The sequence below is a fragment of the Prinia subflava genome, chromosome 5 (assembly GCF_021018805.1).
Source record: "Prinia subflava isolate CZ2003 ecotype Zambia chromosome 5, Cam_Psub_1.2, whole genome shotgun sequence".
In the NCBI taxonomy this organism is placed as follows: domain Eukaryota; kingdom Metazoa; phylum Chordata; class Aves; order Passeriformes; family Cisticolidae; genus Prinia; species Prinia subflava.
In genome coordinates this window covers 31,435,689-31,461,045 of record NC_086251.1, presented here as the reverse complement: position 1 = coordinate 31,461,045, position 25,357 = coordinate 31,435,689, and the positions used below count along the sequence as shown (strand labels likewise).

The 25,357-nt window shown below is 37.5% G+C and overlaps 2 protein-coding genes across 6 annotated transcripts in view; both read right to left on the bottom strand.

The window, feature by feature from the left end:
• Positions 1-17,526, bottom strand: part of FSIP1 (fibrous sheath interacting protein 1) — a 70,344-nt gene extending 52,818 nt beyond the window's left edge. For 3 of the 5 annotated variants that reach the window (XM_063398797.1, XM_063398798.1, XM_063398794.1), the window contains exons 1-10: positions 17,390-17,526; positions 16,207-16,332; positions 15,676-15,862; positions 14,718-14,867; positions 13,196-13,368; positions 12,253-12,337; positions 10,705-10,803; positions 7,770-7,861; positions 6,948-7,055; positions 3,440-3,598 (exon numbers count right to left, since the gene is read on the bottom strand). In XM_063398797.1, the coding sequence (XP_063254867.1) occupies positions 3,440-3,598; positions 6,948-7,055; positions 7,770-7,861; positions 10,705-10,803; positions 12,253-12,337; positions 13,196-13,368; positions 14,718-14,867; positions 15,676-15,862; positions 16,207-16,242 (1,089 nt within the window). In that variant the 5' untranslated portion in view covers positions 16,243-16,332; positions 17,390-17,526. Of the gene's footprint in view, positions 1-3,439; positions 3,599-6,947; positions 7,056-7,769; positions 7,862-10,704; positions 10,804-12,252; positions 12,338-13,195; positions 13,369-14,717; positions 14,868-15,675; positions 15,863-16,206; positions 16,333-16,631; positions 16,924-17,389 lie in introns of those variants that run through there. The other 2 variants (XM_063398796.1, XM_063398795.1) reach the window with 2 other exon arrangements.
• Positions 17,527-21,596: 4,070 nt separating this feature from the next.
• GPR176 (G protein-coupled receptor 176) overlaps positions 21,597-25,357 on the bottom strand; it is a 34,642-nt gene continuing 30,881 nt past the window's right edge. The window contains exon 3 of the mRNA XM_063398793.1: positions 21,597-25,054. Within this exon, the coding sequence (XP_063254863.1) occupies positions 23,947-25,054 (1,108 nt within the window). The 3' untranslated portion in view covers positions 21,597-23,946. The remainder of the gene's footprint in view (positions 25,055-25,357) is intronic.

Below are 25,357 nucleotides of genomic sequence, written 5' to 3'. Positions count from 1 at the left end.
TATTGGCAAAACTGCGAAGTTATGTTGTAATCAGAAATAAAACCATAGCTTTCTCTTGCAAACTATAGATTCTATAGAAAAATCCAATAGTGGCAGAGGTAAAAAAGCCTAGGCAAAAAACTTTCCCCCATCTTGACAATTAATTCAACCCAAAGGGACATGAGCAGCCATAAAATTAAAAAATACTCCCTTGATTCTTACTTTCAAAAGTAGCTCAAAAATTTTTAAGAGACACAAATTTTATTGTCAAAGTTTTACATACTTTAGAATATGTTATGTTTCAATTACATAGCACATGTAATTGTCGATTTGAGATTACCATGTCCTTCATATTTTTAGATCTGTAGAAAATAACTCTTAAATATTTTACATAAGGAAAAATAGAAATACTTGGTAAGAGCCAAAGCTGTAACAAACATAATGCCAAAGAGAAATACACCGTATTTGAAATATCTATAATTATTGGTTGCACTCCCTTTCCCCCAAATTTTATAAATAAATAATAACAAAATCCCACCTAATGAAGTATATTAGTGTTATACAAGCATCTTGAGGCATAAAACTGGCTGATCAGTTTATTAACCTGCTTCTAACCATGCTCTGAAACAGATATCAGCTGTGAAAGTCATCTATCTTGGTGAAGCACAGGTATAGAGCATAGGCAATTAAGGAGTCCATTAATTGAAAAACTAGTGTATCTTCTGAATTTTGAGTATTTGTTTACTCTTAAACTGTTAACTGTAGTCCACTTTTATAACAGAAAAAGGGAATATTTTTCTGATTAAAAAACCCCATCTGTTATGAAAGAACTCTTCACGGTAATACACATTTATTACCTTTTAAGACACTCAAGCCTACAGATATTATGGTATTGCAGTGTGTTTTTACGCCTAATGGTTTGTTCCATTCCCCCCTGTATTTAGTTCAATCCAAGTTGTATCCTTCCACCTAGTTGTCCATCTTGCCCTAGACCTGCCCCTTGATACAGAATGTTCCATGTCCCTCTTCCTGCTCTGCTGTCAATCCTGCCTTGTACCAGCCCCTTGCTTTGGGAAATCCCCTGGAAATCCCGTTTCTCCAAGTCCCATTGGTTTGTTTGAACTGTTCTCCTCCCCCTCTGCCTCCTCACTGATTGAAGTATTGTAAACCCCGCCTTGTGCTCCTCCCCAGTCCCTTCCTCATTGGTTGAAAATTTATACCCGCCCCTAGATCCTCCCCTCTATAAAAGTCCCTGCACAGTAGGGTTAAGGGTGTTTCGTCCCTGGACCCTCCTTGGAAATAAACCTCCTTGGAAACCACATGAAAGATCTCTCCCTTGTCCTTGCGTCTGTGTGCACCTCAGCACATCTTATGCCGTAGAGATCAAGCCCTGCTGTTTCTCAGATCACTCCTGAGAACAGCCAGAAGCCTTGACGCACTGTTGGGAGCTAGCGGGCGAATCCGGCACCGTGGCATTATTGTTTCTTTAAATACCCTCTTCAGTTCCTTTAGTTTTCAGGTAGTTTTTCAAGTTAGTAACTTAACTTATCACACACAGTCTTACACTTCATATTCTTCAGCCTATCACTTTCCTGTTTCTTTCAGGATTACATTCAAGTTAGTTTATTGTTCCCCAAAAATATTTAGTAAGACAGAAACATTTTTAAATACTTAGTTAATTTGGCACTACAGCAAAGAAAGAAATTTCAGAGAGAAATGCACTTCTGATGAGAAACATTTCCATGTCAAAGAGAACATTAGTCATGGAAAAGCATTCTTAATCCAGCTGGACTCCTTGCACAAGAAGATGAACGTCTGTTTCTCTGTAACAGCTCAGCTATGGTATTGCAGGATAACTAATGCACATTAGTAAAGATTTCAGAGTGAGAGAATAGTTCCTGTATCCTGTCAAAGTATCCATCAGTGACGAAAAGGACATCCCCCACTGAGGCAAGAGTGATTAAGTGTCTGCATCTTGAAAGCTATATCTAACACAATTCTTGGAAGAAAAGAATGTGCAGCTTCACAATATGCAACTCTAAGCTAATTCTAAATTAAAATCATAGAACTACAATGTCTGAAAGCCTTTTACATGCTGCAAAACAAAACTGAAAGACAACTGCTTTTCACTAATGAAAGGTAACAAGGAATTAACTACCTCTTTTTGGTTGTTAGGTTTAATACTACTAAAAAAAGATAATACGTTACTCTTTAATTAGCATACACCTACATACAAGTTTCTATTCAAATATTTCTGGGCTATTACCTGAAAGGAAGCAACATTAATAACTTGGACAAACATTTCCAAACAGAGCATTCATTATCACAGGCAAGTCACATTAACTTCAAGCCGATGTCTTGCAACACTGAACAAGATCAGGCAACCATTGGCAAGCTCAGGGTAACAAAGGCATTTGTTATGTGATTACCAGCGAGGGGGAGGTGCTTTTTCACACATTAGATCCCAGCTGGTGAATGATCAACATCAAAATGTGACTCCTCTGGAACTGAGCTACAGAAAATACTGTTAGAGGTAAAACAAAACCTCACATTCAGAAAGAAGCCAATAAAAAGTGACATTAGAGTGCCCTTAAAAAGGGAGGAAAAAAAAACAGACCCACAGGTATTTTAGTCTTTCAAAGACATGTTTCTCATACCCTGAACAGTTTTTTGTAACTGAGAACAGTTTTGTGAATGAACATTTTTACAGATACTCTCTGATATATCAGTTTTGATATATCCATAAAATGAAAATATTACAAAAGTAAATAAGCTTTGTGCAAATAAACTCAAAACAAGAATTAGGGGATTTTATTTTAAACCCCATTATCATAGAGGCAACAGTACCAGGGCATGGGATAAATTGGAGTCTTCTGAGTACATAATTCAAACAATCATTTCTCAAGGCTGAGACCTTGACTCTCAAACTTAAAATCTCAATATTGCTGGCAAGGCAAAAAGACAAAGGTCATTAAAAACAAGGGACATACAATTTCAATCTATCTTCTACAGCCTTTAGCATTGCTTATCAGTCATGCCTTATCCTTCAGATCATAAGTGAACAGGCACTTTTGGTATCTCGAGATAAGAAGAAACCTAATTCTAATTCCCAAAGGTAAACTATCATGGATATTTTGTTTCTATGCTGAAAAAAACACCCTCTTGCAGTTAAAAATGTATGAGTTACCAATTTCCGAAGTATCTTGGAAGTGTGGAATCAATAACTGTTAAAAACAAGACAGTTCTCAAATTAAATATGACTCAAAATAGCAACAAATTATTTTTCCATTGTTTTCTATAGCTAAAATTTCTCACTTCATTCCTTAACACATAGACTTTATGAATAAATAGAGGATCCTAAAGAAAAATGCAAAAGATACAAATACAGACATATGTGGTATTGATCTCAACACACACTATAAATGAAATATCTGCAGATGAGCTCTGATCTGTAACCTACCTGATAGATCTGGCTCGGACCTTTTGAGCTAGAGCTGGAAAGAGCAGGACACTCCTCATTAGACTGTAGGAGTTGAAGCTTATTTTCTATCTCGTTCAGGAGATGAAGTTCCATCGGTTCAGGTGTGTACCCTTCTCCTGGTGCCTGCCAGACATTCTCCTGTTGGAATATTTAAGTCTCATTCGCAAAGAAAACAGACTTTAAGGGCAGTTGCATATCAAGTGTATTTATTTTTCAGATAAACCATACTTAATAATAAATTGTCCATTTTCATCCATCTCAGTACACAGCTAAAATCTCACAAATATTCATTTCCCTAGCACACTCAAGAGCAGCTATGGACAGAACAAGTAGAGACATTCATACATTCATTGCTTTTAAATATAACCAAGGGGCAACTTAAATGGATAACCACTTTCCATCTGATAAAGGAGTCAAAAGGTGAGAAAGCCTGACCAAAACTGGGCTTGGAATGAAACTGCAGAGGTTGATACCATGGCAGAAACCACCTGGAGCCAAATCTCTAATGGAGGGTGTGTAGTGGAGGGAGATGTAATGTGACACTTGCACCAAAGGAAAAAAACCAAGACATTCATAGGAAATCAAAGGAACTGCTCTGAGGTCAGTAGCTGCCATCCTTCTAGAGCCCCTCTATATCATCACAGAAACTCTGGGAGAGACAGAAAGCAGAGAGTTCTTTTCCTGATCATGATTTACATGACTTTTTCCTCTTGATAGCAGTTACCTGAATAACACATATGAATATATACTCCTTCTACATACAGTTGCATATTATGAGTGAGCTAGGCCACATAACCCAAGCAAATGAGCTTATACCCACAGACAGATGCAGGTTCTGCACAGCAATTTGTCACTGCATGCCTCACACTCAGGGAAGCAAGTCTGCACAACCCCTGTTCACTGGGTATGAGAATAGCAGATTACATCTCTGTCCTGACCCCAGTGAAACACTAGATAGGACCTTAGAAGAGCAAGGATGTGTGGAAGGACATGAGTGTATTGCTGGTTTCCTTTCCTTTTGTTACCAGAATAGAACCAGCACCTTGCCCTAAGAATCTAACATCTGTCTTGCAAGAAATTCATGTCCACCATTTGTTTCCAGCTTCCAGATTGGTCCTCTGGCTATTCAAGCAGTAGCATCCATACAAGGGGAGGAGATATCAGCTTCCAATTACAATACCACTGCTATGAGGTCATTCGTGGTTCATCTCCATTACCCTAAAGCACACTAGTTGCAAAAAGAAAAAAATAAGCATACTCCAATCACCTGTTGAATTATCCTCATGATAAATGAAAAAAAAAAGAGTTAAGAGAGAGTCATCCTTTTTGTGAAACAAAATCAGTTCCAATGCTTTCTCATACAAGTATGATGAGGCACAACTAATGAGCCTGACCAGACCTGAGCTGACTCCAAAATTGCCACTTACAAATTCACAAATATCTTTGATGCTTGCCAGCTTTGTGGAAACAACGGTTCAGGTGAGACAGTGACCACCAAAACATAAGTATCCAGCACAGTATTACATTTGTGTCATGTTAACCACCCCCTAACCAGAGAATGAAGATCACAGTGCAAAAACACAGGAGCCTGATAAGATGGAATTGGGCTCATGAGCTACAGCTCAGTGTCTGTATCCAATACTCCACATATCCAAATTACCCTAGCAGTCGTTTTACTTCAGGATAAAATGGACTCCCACATTCTCTTTTGTATTTTCAAGATAGTTTTGCTTGGAAAATAAGCTTCTGTACTGTCAATGTTTCCTATGTGTTAACTCAGAACAATACTTTTATAACAGCACAGTCTGTGCTTTTTGTGGAACATCGGAAACAAATTATACCCCTGCAGTTTCAGCTTTGACAATTAGATTGGCATGAATATGTGTACTTCTAAAATATTTTACATACTCATAAAACATCCTTTCAAGAAGTGAGAAGTACTGTTTGGATATTTGGCATATATAGTAGTAAAAGTCAAATGAAGTTATCTAATCTACACTACACCATACAGAGGAATTCATACAGCATAACCAGATCTGCTTTGATTGACAGTCTCCAAGACATCACTTCAGCCAGTATGATTGCACCACCTTTTTAAAAGTCAGAATAAAATAAGATGAAAGAGGCCATCAGCTGGATAGTTACCCGAGCCAGCTTGAAATTGTCTAAATTACTCATTAGCTGATAATTTTCTCATGATTTTTATTATGAAGTAGCCACAGGAAATGCCTCACCCATAATAAAATTCAAATGTGGGAGAGAAAGGATCTATCACTAGATGGATTAGACAGGTCTGTGACTACATAGGTCTAAGTAACTACTATCCTTTCTTCTACTCTACACTGATAGTAGAGTTAGGGGCTTTTTTTCTTTAAAGAAATGATCTAGTACAGAATAGAGTAACCCACAAACCACCATTCTTATCTGTGGTATCAAGAACATACAACAACACACGTCCTGTGAGATGATCTACTTCATAGCTAACATTAGCAGTAAAATGTCTATAGATACATGACAGTGACATATGCCAAATACAAAATTAATTGCCTTGATGCCTTGAGAATTCATGCAAAAAAAGTACACGTTGTTAGTTGGAATTTGCATTAGCTACTCTACATAAATGCCTCTAAATTCTATGAGAGACGCTAGCTTAAAGAGAAAGAAAACCTAGTAACTACACATTTTGAGAGAATACTTTTGCAATCAGTAAAATAAATTATAAAAAGAAAAAGCCACAATTCCCTACGTCAGAAATCGATGTTTACTAACAGAAGGTTGTTTAAAACATCTTCAGATCTTTAAATTATGACATTTATCAAACTGAAGACCATCTCTTAGTGATTGATGGGACAATCAAATACTCTTTGTTACTCTCCATGAAGATTATTTTTACTCACTTCAACCCCTGTTATTCACTGAAGTATGCAGACTGTACACTGTTTAACAATATTATGCTAAAGCACAGATGTCTAATGCTTAAGCAGACTTTATATACTTTATGACAGACTGAGTTGGAAGCAACAGAATGATGTTACATTATCTTTCTAAATGGACATGCAAGCTTCATAAATGTGTTATTTCCCCAAGTGCTGCATCTTGAAGTCCATTAATCACTTATCAAGAAACTGTTGTTGGGAGTTTTTTGCAAGTAGTTGCTAGCCTTTCTCCCTGAGACTACAGCACTAACCACTCAGACTGATACTCCACAACATCACATTTTATAGAGAAAAAAAAGGTCATTTTCTCCAAGTGCAGATCTAAGGTTTCTTCCTCCTGTGTCTAACTTCCTTTTCCAGGTTTTGCTTTTAGTAAAATTAACAAAGAAACCAATGAGAATTCATTTTTTGGAGACAAATTCAAAAGGATTTCTCCATTTTTTTCTCACATATCTCAATAGGGTACTTCATGGTAGGACTAAGATCAAATTTAGATTTACTGTAAAAATAAGCCAAATACAACAGAACAGTACAGATTAAATTTGTCATACCTCAAGATCCTGCAATTCAGTTCCATCTTCTGTATCTTTCAATAGTTCAGTTAGTCTTTTCCTTTCTCCCTCAAGCATAACAAATTGGTTTCCTGAGTCCTTTGCTAGCTGAAATATTTACAAAAAGAAAAAACCTGATACTTTAGAACTCTGCTAACGCAAATACTTTCAAAACAAAGTTTTTAAACTCTAGAAATTAACAGTCAAATCTTGTTTATTTCCATAATACAAGTTATCACACTGACAGAAAAATGCAGCAGCCTACATATAATAAATTTATGATCTCATCTTAGTCTCTGACATAGCAAGGAGGCAAATATTTCTCATTGGATGAAAGATCGTGACACCTACTAGGTTCTCACAGGAAAAAAAAGCAGGCAAATCTAGAGATATATTTTCTGACAAAGAGTGGTCCCATCCAGGCTACACAGGAACAATCTGTATATCTATCCCTTATTTATGTATCAGGACATCGTCCTTTAACTAAACAGTAAATAAATTTTTAAAAAGTCTTAGGATATTGCTCTTAAAAAAAGCTATGTCCAGGCACAAACACATCAATTCCGTTTCCAGTACTCTTTATCAAATGCTTAGAAGAAGTACTATCCTAACCAATATAAGTTCTCAATCCAAGTGGAGAACTGCCTAATACAGTACCCTGCCATAAATACCAGTTTTAACAGAAAGGTAATTTTTTCATTTATGCCTAATTAGCTTCAAAAGTTCCTGATTTTGAAAGAAAACTGTCTTCAAAAGTACTTATAGACTAATTTCTAGCTAATATTTTTTAAAATGTTACTGATTTCATGCTTTAATGCTTACCTCAATATTCTTTTTAATGAAATGCTGGCTGGTTTTATTTTTGTTCTGCATTTTTTCTGCTGATTTTTCTGTTTCTAATTCACTTGGACAATCTGATGTTTGAGGAAGAAAAGTTGCTACATTATAATCATTCCTATTCTGATTCAACAAGAACTGTTATAACATCAATTCCATTCAAATCTTTAGCAAACATACAGAGTCAATGGACAAACTTTTTGTATTATGTTTTCATTAAGTATGTAAATAATATTGTTATATTTAAAATATACTATTGCAAAAACCAAATTTCATTTTAAGCTTTTTATTATATGAGATCACTCAATGTTACAAAGGCTAAAATACTTTTGGATTTCTGACCTCAAAAATGTTAAACATGGTGGCCTTAAAAGCCACAGCATTCCTTCAAACCCTATCATCAGTGCAGTTTTCTCATCATTAGAAAACCAGACAATAATTTTTTTGAAAACCACAGAATTATCTGGAGACATATCAAGTACATTTTTCTAAATAAAACAGCTGAAAAACAGATGATATAGTTGATATTATTATAACACAGCTTATAAAACAAATTTTGTTAAAAAATAAAACTCATCATAGAGCTGTAAATCTATTAAACAGACACATGATATTCTAATAACAATAGGTTTCTATCCACAAAAAAAGGGCATGGTTCTATTTTTCAGAGACTTTCACCATGCTTAAAATAAAAATTCCTTTATAACAGCAAATATTTGTCACATTAAATAAAAAGACTAAACAAATACAATCAACTTCTAAATCTCAAGAACTACTTCAAAAGCAGGCAGGGTACTTTTTGCTTTTCTGGAAAGCAGAAATTTGAAAAATAGGTGGGTTGTTTCCCTAAAAAAATGAATTTGACATGTTAGATAGTAGAAGACAGCCTACACGGAAATAACTCTTTTTCAGAGTGAATAGAATGAAAGCATACTCACACAGATATGAAATAAATTCCACGCATCCTTTGCACACAAACCTTAAAGAACTGTGGTGCTGGATCTGACCAAGAAACTCCTCACAGTTCAAATGCATAACTGTTCTCTGAAAGCATCCTGAGCTTTCTTTACCATTACTGGGCAACATCAAATGTCAAGGAAATGGATCATAGAGGAATTTAACAATCAATAAAAATATGACAAGTTGCATTCTGAAATGAGCAAAACACACCAAACACCAACATAATACACAAAATACACATTACTTTTAAGCTATATCTTTCATTTGACTGTAGAGCAGCATTTCTGAGAGGAAGCTATCATACAGAACATCTCAGAACATTGAAGTAAAGAAGGGACAGACATGGATCACTGAGACAAAGAATACACTGAAGACTGCTATGGGTAACGAAAAGAGATTGCAGCTAAACAAATTTTGCAAATGCATTTTGGTAGATTTGGCACATATTTCAAAGAATTGGTACAAATCTTGATGCGACTGATGAAGTAATAGCATAGAATTAGTGTATACATTCTTCTTCACAAGCTCCTCTTGCTCAGGGTCTACCTTCATGACAGCTGTGACACAGAATTCTTATTCTTAGTAATTCTTACCTATTCAGACACCACATCAAAAGCCTCCAGCAGAAACAGTAAAAGTCATTTAAAGCTATACATTGCTCACAGGCTATAAGCGATCTCTGCTTCATGCATTCTCAAAGTAGGAACGGGCAGAACATCCCAAAACAGTGCAAATGATAGCAACTCCCAACCATGCCTGTACTGGAAGCTCCAGAAGTCAGTACTGAATACTGGTAATGAAACCTGCCATTGATATTCAAGGACACTCCTGCACAACTCAGAAATTTTCAAGAAGGAAGCTAAGGGTCGAGCTTTATTTTAAGGGAGGAATGAAAACATATGGTAGAAAGACAGAAAAATTAAAAGCTCCAGCCCACAAAGTTAAGGTCACATACTGGGGAACTAAGACAAGCAATAAAATTATAAAGGAGCTGAGTTCCATGTTAAAAATCAAAACATGCAGTCACATTCTACCAACTGCAGAGGTATTGCTGCCATCAATGCTTCAGCCTTGAGGAATGCATTTATGTGTTTGTCATCCTAGCCAGTCACCAGGAAGATTGATTCCTTCTGTTTACATAGCATGGGAGTTGACAAAGAAGTAAACAATTGCAGCTGATAGCAATGGCAGTTGAAGCTATTATTCTTATGTCACAACACATGTGAAAAGTTACTAACCACACAAATTTGAATTTCAAATAGGGAAAGAACGGAGGCATACAAGCACAATTCCATTTATTTTGGTATGTTGGACACACTACACTACTAAGAAAGAGCATTTGAAATGTCTATATAGTGCATGACAACACATGGTCTCCAAAAGAATTAGAGGTGTTTGAGTTTTGCCAGAAAGTACTTATTTTATAAAAGCAGTGCAGACTTTACAATAATCAGCACAGCAAAATATAAAATAAGTTGTCTCAAGATTTATGTTTGACCCAAATCCAAACAATTTCCACTGAAAACAAATAAAATACAGAACAGTTGCAGTTAGATTCAGCACCACTTGTCATTTCTGGATGACTTCTGGAATATAAGCCTATTCCAATACCTTAAAGTAATAGCAAACATGTTTTTAAAGAACTGCCATGCAGAATCAATGATACATTTTACAATATATCAGTTACACACCTCTTCTTTTGAAATTAAAGAAAAATGGTTTTATAAACCCAAAAGTAAAAATTTTCTTATCATGTTGAGTAAAGGCTTTAGATAAGTCACAAGGCTGTTCTCTTCTTTCATTTGCAAAATGTTAAAGAACTGCCACTGTTCCAGTAAGTAACCTTGCTTTTTCCCATTTCACTGGCCTTGCCACAAAGGCTGAGTCTTCATTACCCACCCATTGTACATATTGTTTTGCCATTTCTAAAAATACAAACTCTCCCATTAATAAAGCTTACCCTGGTTTTCTTGGGTTTTATGGCAATCATAATCTCCAGGACTCATGTGTGTGTGAAATACTGAAGTACATAGTTCATCTTCTTTAGCATGGGAAGGACCTGTAAGGAATTTTTTGCAATAAAATTCAACTGAAATGTATTTAAGGATCTACCATAGACCTCACACTTGGAAAGTAAAGAAATTCACTTGGATTAATGACATAGGCACTGTATTTCTCAAGAAATAAAGAAGGGGAAAAGTGTAAAGTGTGAGTCATATGTAAGCTGTTTCTTATGGCTGTGTTCTTGTTTTTAACAACTACTGCCCACAGAAGACAATTCATCACATGTTCAAAGATGCAGCCCAAGGCCCTAAAGTTCAAATGCCTCTGCAGACACCATGTGGCAAGTCATCTAAAACTCTCAATGAGAATAAAGCATTCAGGTTTTCACAGCTGGTGTCTGCCTGTGCATGAATTATTAGACATGCAAGCAGCTTAGGTCAAGGGCATAGTCTAGAAAAACAGTGTTCAAGCATCCTAGTTGTTTCTGTTAGTCAAAGAAAAAAAAATCAATTGGAGTATTCATATGTGTCAACTGGAAACATGTTAGAACAGTAAGTTGCAGTCTATACACTTAGCACTTACAGAAAAGGACTCATATTGCAAAGAACCATATGAATTATATGTGTTTTTCACAATGAAAAAACATACAATAACCAGTAATAATGACGTGCAATGGACTCAACTGACGAAATGATTTTGTTAAACAGAGCACAGGGTAAGGAATTTAAGGCTGTTTAATCAACTCCTGATTTACATTTCCACTGTGAGTGTGTCAGAAGGTTTTGTTGTGCCTGAAAGGCTTGGAACACTTAAGTTATTAATGATTTTGTACCTGAACTTGTGCTTGATTTCACAGTTTCACACATTACAAGCTATAATAGCTCTCATCTATAATTTACTTAATAAAACTCTATCAAATTCAAGTTCTGAAAGACAACATATGAAATTTATTCCATTTCAGTATCAACCAGGGCAGCCCTCAAGACATTAGTTCAATTAAATAAAATCTGAAATAAATAAGACCTGAAAAGTAAGGCACTGGTATGATACAGAAAACATAAAGATCAAGCTGGAGGAAAACTATAAATCTAAACTATGCAGTTTTGTCAGTGCAGTACCCCAGAAACCACATGATGGACAGGGTCTCTACGGGAGTTACTTTTGAAATAAAGGAGTTAGTAGTCATAGAGTCTTGCTTGTCTAATGTTATTTTACTATATCCTGACATCTACTGGCGAGTGTCTAAATATCACCCGTATCAAATTGTTTTCTTCCCTTAGTAACCCGAACTTTAGCACAGAAATAAAAGCAGGTTACACTGCAAATAAATAGTAGGTTTTGTTGAAATATTTTAACTACACACTGCTACCAGTATTATCCATGTACTTCCAACATTCAAACTGAGATTTTTGCTCAGCAATAACCATTCTGACCTCAAATACTTATTCTCTCCCCAAAAAGAAAAAAGATAGGCTGTACCACAATTCAGTTTCTCTTTACTTACCAGCTGTACCATGCCATGATGAGAACAAATCTAAAAACTGGTTTGTGTTTTTTACCTCCTCGTGGCTTCCTGTGGTTCTGATAGACTATTCAAAAGAAATAAACTCTGTATGTATAGATATATCCATGTATTTAAAGTAAATTCTTTAAAGTGAAATACATTGTCTGCTTATCAAATCTAATGAACTTCAGACCCTATTAAAAATTACTCTTCTCACTTTATTTTCCTCTTGAGGCTATCTGAATATCTCTTGAAGTTATGACAAAAGTATGGTGAAACTTTAAAGCCTGTTACATATTGTCTTTATGTGGAGACCCACTTCACTAGACAAAGTTCCATAATGTCTATGTAGTTCCAAATCCAATGCTAGTATGAAATGCAGTCAAACAAATCATGTTTTTTAGCAATTCACATTTCTATTAATGTAAAACAGAGGATATACTAATTTGTTTTGAGGCATTTAACTGCCAGAGGCCAGGAGAGGGATAGGGTAAAGGAATTTGTGCTGTAGCATTCTTATACCTTCTTCAGGCAGCATCTCTAATTTCTTCAACAACAGACAGTACTGAAATAGCTGGGCCTAAGAAGGATCCCACTCGAGCAGAATAAATGCTTCTCAGCCTGGGTTCACAGCCATTACCTCTTGACACACCTCACCCTCTCTGCAAGTGGTGATCTCAAGCATAATACTATGCTAATAAACCCAGACATCTGTATATCTGGCAATTTGTCTTATCAATTTTTAAGGACCATGTCCTTCTTTCAAAGCCTGCCCAGCCAATATGTATTAAAAACAATCCAATCTTACTTTTTAAGATCCATTTCTTAATTTTAATTACACAACTGTGAGTTATTTAGTAATAAAGCTTCTGTGAAATACGGTAATTCTGTAAGACAGTACTCTAAGATACATCAGTCACAAAATAAGCAGAACACTTCTGACCTGAAGTTTCTCCCAGAGCATTGCCCTCATTTCTTTGCCTTGCTTTTTAACTGCTTTTTCCTTAAAATGCTGTTTTTCAAGTATTGCATCAAGTTTATTCATTTTCTTTACAGCTGCTTGAATCTGAGCATCTATATCTGTGTCTTCAGAACATTCCAAGTCAGAAGAGTCTGCTGGAGAATATATTTTAAATTAATGTTAGCTTGAATCATGTCAAAAAACAAACACTAAAAAACAGTTAAAGTAATTTGGCAATACCCATAGATAAAAGTACAACATTCTCAAACATATGTTCATTTCTAAACCTGTTTGTAGCAGGGAAAAATACAGAAGTCTTTGCAACAGAGTGCTGAATCAAACTCTGAGCTGTAGCAGTTGGATATGGAGGTGTGGGAGAGGAAAAGTCACCTATTTTGGGCAAGATATTTGATTCAAATTTATAATGGAAGAGTGACAACATCTCCACAGTATCAGCAAAAATCACAGAGTTTAAAAATATAAAATAATTTTTTCACCCGACTTGTAGAATACATGTTGAAATTAATAATTCTGGGGTTAAGAGAGACTCTGTAATATCTCTGCCTTTAGAGAAGTTTCAGTCTTATGTCCTAGCCAAACCAGATTCTGATACTGGTTCTAGAAAAAGGTTGTTATAAAAATGTAAAAGTGTGAAACATGATGGAAACTACCATTACTTAATAAAGTAGATTTCTACATTGTCTCCTTTTTCCCCTAAATATGCAGATTATAACTTCTAGTTTTTCCCCTTCCTATAGCATCCTCGTGCTCTGTCCTCGTTTATGGCTTCCATATTAAGAGTACAGAAAACACTTGTTGCACTGTCCCTAATCCCACAGACTTAAAAGTTTTGGAGTCCTGCAACACTCTTATTTCATTTTCTGATCTGTTCAGGTCAAATGCTTCACGTAGCCATTGATCTAAGCATTTACTGTGATGCACTGGTCTACTTTATGCCATAAAAAGATGAGGGATGCAACAAGAGGAGAGTTACAAAAATCTAAGTGGCCTACAGGGCACAGATGGACCCAACAACAGATGGTAAAAAAAAAAAGAAGTACTTATCTCAACTGGGCTAAACTCAGCAGATAGATATAAATCTTAACTACTGAGTGAAGCTTTAGGTTGAGCTGTATCCAATTTCTGTTCTGTAGATATTAATATGATGTTTGGTGACCAGCATTTCTGCCCTGGATAGGATAACCACTGAATTCTGTCTTATTAGACTGATTGAATCTATGGAAAGCTCAAATTCTATTATACCATTAAAGAAAATTAATATCCATTTGTAAAGCAATCTCTAAATAAAGAATTCATCCAATACCTCTTGAATAGCAAAATTCAATTACATGCTCAATTTGCAGTATTCTTTTATAACTATATAATATACACACAAATGCACAACCATTACAAACTCTCTTAGAAGCATTAATAAGAAAAGGAAAAGGTTTTATTGCACTGCTCATTTTATACACCTGAAAGGTACTATCTGGTTTTGCATTACCTGGATTTCCTGGGGCAGGTTCACTGGATTTCAAAGTTTGTAAAGTAACATCTGATTCTGCATTACTTGGTTGTCCTGGGGAAGGTTCACAGAATTTCAACATCTGTGTTTCAGTGCTTTCATCTTCAGAATCTGAATTTGAGCTACATCCTGAAAAACACAAGGAAAAGCCTTTCACAACAAACCAGATACATTTTTGTCAATTAGGGATCACCACAGAGCCCTTGCAGTGGATTAGTTTAAAAAACGGTATGTACTAGTACACCAGAACTCATGTTAAAAACAGGAGCAGGAATCAAGAGATTTCTTTTGACCCCAGTTCTGTCATGAAATCTTAACTAAATTTCAAGACAGTATCCAAACATCTGCTTCCCTTACTGGCCTTTGCATCTCTACTTGTAAACAGTCAGATACCCAAGAACATTAATCAATTACCATTTATGGAGTGAGAGAAGAATGCCATGAAACACTTCTGCATTTCAATCAAAGTTATGCAATGCATACTTATATTTAAAGTATATTAACATTATTCAGTTGTAAATACTGTAACTTGTAATCCTAAATTCCAGGTTTTTGGACAGGTGGACCACTATTAGGGTACAATGTTTCTAACAAGTGATGGTGATTACTCTGAGAAGTTTGATAAAAACATCATAATGAAAACACGTTCAAACATGATTCCATGGAACACACACAGATAGGTTTTTTATTTTAAGCCAGATCACAGCTTATGATGCCACAAGAAATTTACTGTACTGTACTGATTGTAATAACACATTTCTTTCAAAGGTGGATTCCAAATAGTGAAGAGAAGTGAAGGTATAGATTTCGACATCTTCTTTTCCAGAATTTTGCCTATTTGCAATCTCTATTCCCTCCTCCAGTAGAATTTTACCCGAACTATAAAAACTTGATATTTGGTCTAGTCACAACACAAGAGGGTTTTAGTGATTCCCACCTGACAACTCGTCAGGATTCCAGAGACACTGCTGAAGAGAGATGCCCGTACTCTCCACCGTTTGCTGGTCTGTTCTTACTTCCTGGACATCAGATTTACCTCTGTCATCACCTTTGTTTTCTGCTGGACAGCAATCTTCTAGACTGCCCCTCTGATAACCATCAGCCAAAGTGACAGGTGAATTAACCTATGAAATGCAAATTATTGCCACCATGAAAACAGGAATGTTTTGGGTGAAGAAGATAACCACAATACTCACATGCTATCACAAAGGGCAGTAATAATTCTATGCAATACTTCAGTGTATTTCTTAAATAAAAGAACCATTTCCAGGCCTGATACTGATACTAAGTAAGAGCTCTCTTAGATTTCACATTGATTCTCAAGCTCATCGTTCCCCAGACTGTCAGATTTGGGGTTGCCAGGCTAGAGTACATCTAAAACTAAAAAAGCCAAAAATTACTTCTTTAGCATTCTACTACAAAGAATTAGGCATGGAGGTTTTAACCTGCTGAAGGAGAGAAAAATTACCTTTTGCAAACATGGTTCTGGTGTTAGTAACTCCATAGATGTATTTAAAGATCTACAATTAGGTCTTCAGCTAGATGCAGGCCTTGAAGTTTCATCCAAGCTCCCACTTGAAATATCCACTGTTACCTAAAATTGGGAAAAAAACAGCAGGAACAATATTTCAAATGAACAGTTTCATAATAAAGCACTACAAGCTCTGCAGTATTTCAGGTATAGATCATGTAAGTTTCAAATGCTTTCTAGCAACTCTATCTTGCAAGGTTTTTCCAGTTTAGAACGGCTTGCCACTCAAGTATGTGCTTTTTAATATACATACAAATATCTATTTATATTATCCAGCCAACCAAAGTGTTCAAATGTGCTTACTGTCAAAGACACTTCAAATAACATACATCTTACAAGTAATCTAACAACAAGGGAATTACCATTGCTCTTCTTTTTCTTTTTTTTCTTCTTTTAAATCATTGGACTGACAAAGTTAGCACCAACAAAAGAATGAGGCATTTTAGACACATCTTGTACACAACTAAAACAGTGAAATGCTACTTATGTTCAAATGGGAAGTTCCTAAATCTAAACATTCCCACTCCCAACCTCTGTTCAATTTTGAGTTTAAACCACAGACATGCATGTTTCTCGGAAAAAAACCCCTGTGAATTCCCAGGAATTAGACATCTCAGTGCATTATGACACATGCTGACAATTCTCAGAAGGCTCAAGTGAATACAAATCTTTATTTCAGTGTCAGGGAGGCAGGGAGGCAGGAAGAGAAGAAAGCAGGGAGGCAGGGAGGGAAGAAAGCAGGGAGGAAAGCAGGGAGGGAGGCAGGGAGGCAGAAGAACAGGGAGGAAGGCAGGCAGGAAAACAGGGAGGAAACCGGGGAGAAAGGAAGGCAGGGAGGAAGGCAGGGAGGAAGGCAGGGAGGAAAGCAGGGAGGAAGGCAGCAAAGCAGGGAGGCAGGCAGGGAGGCAGGGAGGCAGGGAGGCAGGCAGGGAGGAAGGCAGGGAGGCAGGCAGGGAGGAAGGCAGGGAGGCAGGCAGGGAGGAAGGCAGGGAGGCAGGGAGGCAGGCAGGGAGGAAGGCAGGGAGGCAGGGAGGCAGGCAGGGAGGAAGGCAGGGAGGCAGGGAGGCAGGCAGGGAGGCAGGCAGGGAGGCAGGCAGGCCGGCGGGAGCCCCGTCCTTACCGCCGGAGGGCAGCAGCAGCGGGCGCCGCCGCCGTTGCCGTGACGACCAAGCCGGCGAGGTCTCGCGAGAGCTGCGGGCTGTCCCGTTGGTAGCGAGGCCGTTCCTGTTCCGTTCCTGCTCCGTTCCTGCTCCGTTCCCAGGGGTCCGGCCGTGACCGAGCTCTCCCTGTGCCCCGCTGCTGCTCTGCCCTCTCTGTCCTGGTAGAGAGGAGCGCTGCCTGCAGGGCGCCTCTTTCTCCGAGTCCCCCCGTGCCGCACCCGTCTGAGCAACAGGAGAGTGAAGCTGCCGTGCTGCCCCCCCGGCGCAGTGCCCGTGCTGTGCGTTGTTGGTGTCCTCCGCGCAGCCTTGGCATGCTCCCACACAAGGACAGTTAAATCACTTCTAAATGAGCCCGTTAAAATTACTGTGGTCACTTTTCACGTGAATAGTCACTGTTAATAAGGAATTAAAGGGAGCGCCTTCCTAATCCCACCCCTTTTTACCTTCCCTGAATTTAAACAAAATGTAAGGACTTCTTCCCATAGACCGATTAACTTAAAAAAAACGACGGAGACAATTCCGGGCTCCTACTGCTTTCTTTGACAGGAAGCAGTATCAAAATCAGGTTTTGACACACAACGTGTGTGTGTCAGGTTTACACTGGCAGTACAAATTCACAAGAAACAGTTTCTTCTGAAGAAACAAAGTGCATCCCGTTCAAATTCAGATTTTGATTGACAACCTTTTGTGCCAAATAAATCTTAGCTAGTGTTGCGGTCTGCAGTAGAGCTTTTATTGCTGCTTACAGTATGTGGCGGTTTACGGTCACATGTGCCACTAAGAGAACAATTTTTCCTGGTATTTAGTGTAGCAACAATGCAATGTGGTTCACAGTTAAGAACTGAAGACAAACCGAGAAAATGCACTGGTGAACCCTGTGTGGTGTTGCCTCCTCCCTCAGCAAGCTGAACTCTGGTACGTTAAAATTTTAACACGTCCAGTGATTGCTAATACAATACCACTGTGGTGTTTGAATCCTGTAGTACTTTCCAGACAGCTCAGTCGACGATTTGAAGAAAAAAATAGAAGAATGAATGCTTAGATGTGCAAGTTGAGTATCTAAGGCCAGCAATGACAGTGAGAAAGCAGTAGAATGGACAATATCGTTCCAATCTGCCTGAACTAAAATGTGGGGTTTCTGTACTAGGAATTACATTAGCTATGCATAATGAGGTAAGGCAAGCAGCTAGGTGTAACTGCCCCAATATTATTTCCAATGAGGCCATCACACCTGAGATTGAGTAATAATGGCTTAGCAGGGATATCTCAAACCACTGTTGATCTTGTCATCTGCTATATGTCCTAGTATAAGCTGTGTATCTGCTATAAGACTCAGAGATGAAGAGGTTTGTAGAGTTCATCTCAAATCCTGTAAATCAGGTTATAAGAGTCTACGTCTCCAATAAGGACTTAACTTTGTAAATAACATTAAATATTACATAATCTCAAATACTGCTATAGGTGGCAGGTGTACTTATACTGAAGCTTGAACAAGAAAAGCAGAATCAAGGGTGTGCTTTCTTTTTTTTTGCCTTTCCAGGAACAGGTCAGTTTTGTTCCAAGATAAACTAAACAGTTCTTTGAAATATGAGAATTTTTAAAAAAGGTTGGAACTGAAAAAACTCTTTGTGTCTCGGAAGTGGACAGCAAGAAAAGCACTCCAAGATGTGCTTTTCATCCTAAATGATAGGTTATAACAAGATGAAATTACATTTAGTCAAGCTATCTTGATACTCAGAACACAGTCGTCATAGTAACAGAATTTATTTATCCTTTTCTTCCTGATCCAATCAAAAAGAAATACAAACAGCAGGGCACATACAGGGAACTTGTTCCCAATTAATACTGCTTCTTTTCATACTCCCCTTCTGAAAAGCCTTTAAATACACAAGTAGGTAACCAAAACTCTTTTATTTCATTGTCTCATACATGTTGGAGAAAAAAACCCAAGAATTTTAGAATGCTCATTAGTTATTTACCTTGGATTATTTTTTATATCTTTCTGTATAGTCACCTGAAGTACCTTTTATTTACCATAGGCAATATTTCTAAAGCAGACTGTACCAGTTCCAGTACTCAAGTTAGGACAAGCACAGCTAATATTCACTATATTAATTCCTCTAAAGGTTAGGGCAATAAACAGACTCTTTTCTTGCAAAGGACAAGTGATTGTTAGTATCTTTTGCCTGGTATGTGCCAAGTCAAGGGCAAAGAGCCATGAATTTTGAGCCATATTCAGATTTTCACAGAAACCCTTGGCAAGGATGAGTAGAGAGTTCTGCAGTGTGCTCCATCAACAATAGTAAAGTAACAGACCACAGTAACCTGTTAGCTGAGGGAGACAAGCCAAACGAAAATGCTAAGTCCAGAGTCCATGGTAAAACTTCCATTGTTTATCAAAGCCAGGTATTGATCCTTTGACTTGCATTGGAAAAGCTGCGGTGTTGACAGAACTGCCCTCTGTGTTGCCACCCCTTCTGCTGCAGGACAAGAGCAGGGTGTGGGAAGCAGGAGCTCAGGATGGACGGGGTTGTGCTGGAATCTCTCAGTGCTGCGGGGTGCAGCGTGTTGGGAGCTTGCTACCAAATAAGTGCAAGGCAACCCAAAAAATTTGATGCTGCGTCTCAGGACTTTCTTCTGTGACTTAGGAAGCAATCCAGGCAAAATGTAGAGGGTTTCATTTTACAGAAATGGAGGCCAAGAAGTTATAATACTGCTTAGTCAAGTAGTGTGCACAGAGGAGTTTCTGGAGTAAATCACCATCCCAGTGCACTATGCTTAGCCATAGGGAACCTCGGGATGCTGAGCTGCTGCTGGAGAAACCCTGGTTTGCATTAACAAATGTATATTCAGGAACTGGATCTCCTTTGGTATTTCTTATGCTTCCTTTAAAAAATAGTCCACTTTCTTCTTACAGAGAAAAGAAAAATACATTTTTTTAAGTATTCCACCAACATAGAGTTATTTAGTACTGAAGGACAGTTTCGGTTTTTCATTTCATTCAGGTTTGGGGATTTTTTAATAACATGATGTTTATTTGAATTTAAGAGTATTTCTTAAGGATATCTCAGAACAATAAATTGACATTGACCTTGTAGTCTTTTCATCCTTTTAAAACTATTTTCTCCTTCGTTTAATGTCAGCTCTTTTTTCCTCCATTAAGTGCTAGAATAATGGGTTCTAACTTTCCTACCTTCAAGTTTATTCTCTAGTAGTAAGATTTAGCCTTTAAATCCATTTGCACTGGCCAAATTACCCCAGGCTTTTTCTTCTTAAATTCCCATGGCTTTGCTTTGTATTTCACTTTTGTTCTTCAATAATTTAGAAAGAAACATTTATCTTACCAACACATGTGGTGGTTAAAAACAATCACAGACAATCAAAAGAAGAAGAAAAAAAAAACCAAAAACAAAAACAAAAAAAAACCAACCACACAACCACACAACAACAAACAAACAAAAGAAAAAACTAATTAACTAACTAACCACAAAAGAAACCCCATAACTCACTTCTATGTAACTTTAATGTGATGTTACAACAGGACTTTTTTTTCCATGTTGGACACTAGAAAACATTTTTTCCAAGTGAATAATTTGAACAACAATCCAAGAGACAGCAGTAATGACTCAAAGCTACTACTGTCTTCAATGGAGTTAAAAATAAAACAAGTCAAAATTCCATCTTGCATAGAGTTTCCTGATTTACTGTTTTCTGATGGCAATTGTAGCATAGAAGCTGGTTTGTGAATTTTACACAGATTAAACAGGTTGGATTTTACACAGGTTGGGGTTTTTTCTATAAAAAGGTGTGCTTTTGTTAATTTTTTCCTCATGGATAAATTGCTGATAGATGGACTAAAAACATTCTCAAGTGATTCTTGATGTATCGAAAACCACTATAGTTAATTTCTTGCTGAAGGATTTCAATGTCTTTGGATATAATCAGGTAAAAAAAAAATCAAGTGTTTACATGTATTCTTTTTGAAAGAAAGAGGTATTTTTGTCTCAACAGTAAAAACCAATTACAAACCCTTTGCTTTCCAGATATAACACAAGATTATGTGCAATTTAACTCTTTATATTTATCACTGATGTTTCATTCAACATGAGAGTTGAAAAGGACAAAACCAAGTTTGCTTTCTTCAAAGGAGTTCCGATCTGAGTAAACATTTATCCACATTCAGTAATCACAGAGATTTTGAGCAGTACCTATATGTAAGCAGGACATGAATGTTAAACTTAGCCAAAATTCATAAGGAAACTATAACTCCTACTTTGATTTTTAGGTTTTCAAGATTTTCTTAATGGTATCTGTTCTTTCAGTAATTTTAGAAAAACAAGCACTCCATTAAATTACTTTTTATTGGCACTTGAAAAAATACATGCTGTAGTACTTCTCCATCTCTGCCACAAAAGGGCCCATTTTTTCTGGAATCTTTCTTCTGTCTGATTTCAGGAAAGCTGTGTCTGTCTTCTCATCTCTGCATCTAAGAAGAGCAGCTCAGGCTCCCACCACCCACCTGGACCCCTTGAAGACTGTTCCTCACTCCCAAGCTGAGAAGCTCTTGAACTAGCAAGAAATGAAATGCACTGAAACCAAAGAGGAAATGGAGAAATTTTACATATTTTACACACTATTTATACACTTTTCTTTAAATACACTTTTATTAAAACATTTGCTTTTAATGACTTGTAGAAATCCACAACCTTGGAGCCATCAGAAGCTGGTGACTTCCTCCAGACATGTCAAAGGAAGAAGAGGTACATTCTGCTTTAGCAGATTTTTTTTCTCACTTATAAGATTAGCTGGTTGGATTTAGTAAATTACTGTGAACTTGTCAAGATTCTTCACCTTCTCCCCTTTAAAGTATGCTTTAAAGAAAACTACTTCCATAACCAGGCAGTAATCACAGATAAAGGTTCAGCATGCAGCAAAGGGCTGAAGTACAGGAAAACCACAAGGAGCAAACGGGTGTTAAGAGATTGTGCTTTTAAGAAACTACCCACAGAGACAACAGTGAGTGCAGATGAAAGACTGCCTGAAACTGAACAAGAACTAAAATGCCACGGCTGCAGTAGTTTTAAGTCATGTAACAGACAGAGACAGACACAGTTGAAAGTTCACATTCAGTGTAAATGAGACAATATGCCTGTGATTATGCACAGAGCCAGGCTGCAGCACAATGCCTGAACTCTCACAGAAAGGCTGCTGAGCTGATACCAGGGCTGGCATGACTGACTCACTCAGGAATTAGGCACCAGATCTGAAATCCTTGTGTTCATACATTGGGTGGTCTGCTCTGCGAGACAAGTGGAGAAGGAGAGTTGGTATCTGTATCTGTGAAGACAGAAGGAAAACTTCTCTACCTCTGGCAATACTGAGCAACAGCATTAATAAGCCTTTGCCTTTTGAAGTCTGTTGCCAGCTTCTTCACCCAGCACTTCAGTTGTCACTAAAACACTCAGAATCCTTCTGTGTTAGTCTTTCTCTGTGTAAGAGTGAGAGACACTCTCACAGAACAGTCCCAGAAACTGAGACTGTCACACTCAGAGAGAGACCACTAGCATGTCACAGCCATTTCTTTCATTTGCTAGCTTTCCCATAAGACAACAGCAGAGTGCACCAGCAGCTAAGTATTTCAAGGCATAGCCCTTATTTACTTACTTCATACATACATTACACTTTAGGGACATTTGTATATGCCCTTTATCACAGGATTCTTAGCATACACATATTTGTTTATTGGAGTCAGGATTTGTCCTGCATGGTCTCCAATCCAGCTTTTACTTAAAACTACAATACTATTTGTGGGATCTTTATAAAAACGAGGTCTCTTTCAGGTTTAACACACATGATTATTTGGGTATTCTTGGTTTTGTGGATGTTTTAAGCCAAAAAACAGTGGGTTTAGGTTTTAAAATACTTTAGATGTTTGACAGATACTTGGTAACTAATTTGTGCAAAAAAACCCAGCAAGTTTTAACACTTATCAAATAAATGCACGTAACAGAAAACAAATGCACTTAATAGTCCATCCCTCTTCATTAATGAAATGTGCAGAATCTTGCTGTGTCTATTTGTGGGAGGGAAGGACTTACCATGCTGCATGCTGTCTTCTGCTCTCTATGGCCTTTCCTGTTATGTTACTTTGATGATCAGTCCATTTTAATACAACATAACATTTCCCAGAAAACTGAAATATTATGGAGATATTTCAGCCATAAAAAGAGTTCCCAAATTTATATGTACTTTTGAAAGTTAGTAACAAGGTATCATCGTAAGGATTTCAGAGCTCAAACTACAAATTTCCATGTTTATTTGATATATTATTTTCATTAAGCATTTCATATTAATAAGGAACACTTGTGTATATGTTTTTCTTTTTTGTTTGTTTGTTTCGGTTATATTTGGCAAAAAAAAAATCAGGCTGTAACAAATTTCAACATAATAAAGATCCATGGGATCAAACATGTAATAGAAAGTGACCTTCCTCAGTCACTTAAAGCTCTTGCTCTTTCTAAGAATCCACCTTGGGAAAGATGCTGACTTTATTGTTTCTGCTGACTTTTCTTTCTGCTTTACACTTAGGCTGTTTTGTCTGGATTAGCTCTTCAGGGGTATTCCCCAAAGGAGGCAGGAGTCGCTTCTTATTGTTTCGGTTTTCGGAGAGCCACTGTGGAGGCAGCTCAAAGGGTCCAAAACCAAACTGCATGGAATACTTGTCATTTACTGTATCAGCTTCTGTGGGCACAGCTGGCACCACCTGAGCTGCAGAGTCTGCAGTCATCTGTGGTATTAACCTGTGAACCGAAGTCTGTCCTAGCTCTAAACTGGTGGTAGGAATTTCTTTCCGTTGAAAGTCACCAGAGCCAATGGATTTGGTCTCATTCTCCTCATCCTCCGTCGGCTTGAAGATTTGTTGTTGCCCTATATGAAACATCTCCAGAAGCTGGCTTCCTGAATGGACACTGGGCTCCAGATTATCGTCTGCAACACCACCCGAGCTGACAACGTTTCTCCTGCTAAACCTTTGGTGCAGCTGTACTATTGTCCCCACCAAGCACTTCCGTACTGATTTGTTAACAGTTAAAAATAACAAAGGGTTGGCCAGCAAAGAGACCTTGGGCAACCAAATAGCAGTGAGGAGCAAGAAGACCGAAATATCTGAAATATTGAGTATGGTGCGGTAAATCACCAAAGTCACATAGGGGACACTGCAGAAGATAAATATCATCACCATGGAAAGCAGCATGACATGGAGCTCAGCTTCGCGCTGGGAGGCATATGGGATAGAAACTGTATTCTGAGGGGTCCTTAATGCAGCTATGATAACTTTTTTCTTCTGGCTGGCACTCAGTGCTCTGCGAATAAGAATCATAAAGAGAAATACCACAGCCACCGGTACAATCACAGTGGTGATATTATAGATGATGACATATATCAGGTGGCCAAGGGAGTAACTCCAAGATTCAGAGCAAGTGGACATGGCATAAATATCAGACACATTGGTCACAGCAAATACTGGAATGCTGGCCACTATTGCATGGGCCCAGATATAGATAACCAGGTCTCGGGATTTTGCATCAGATATTTTTCTTTCCAGAGGGTATAAAACAGAGTAGTATCTGTCAAAAAAAAAAAAAAAAAAAATTTGTGTGCATACTACTTATGAGAAACCTCTCAGGAGCCATCAGAGCATAACGCTCCAAATCCCTAACTGGGTTGCCAACTGACTACCTGTTTATGAAAGACAAAAACAAACAAACAAAACCCCAATACAAATATCCCCCCAAAAGGTCTGCTTTGCAGGTCTGTCTGTAGAAAAAAATGACTATTTAAATGTCAAGATCACATTTTTGGTGGTGAAAATTTCTTTCAGTACATCACTTTGGCTGATGCATATGAATATTATTTTGAAGATTTCACCA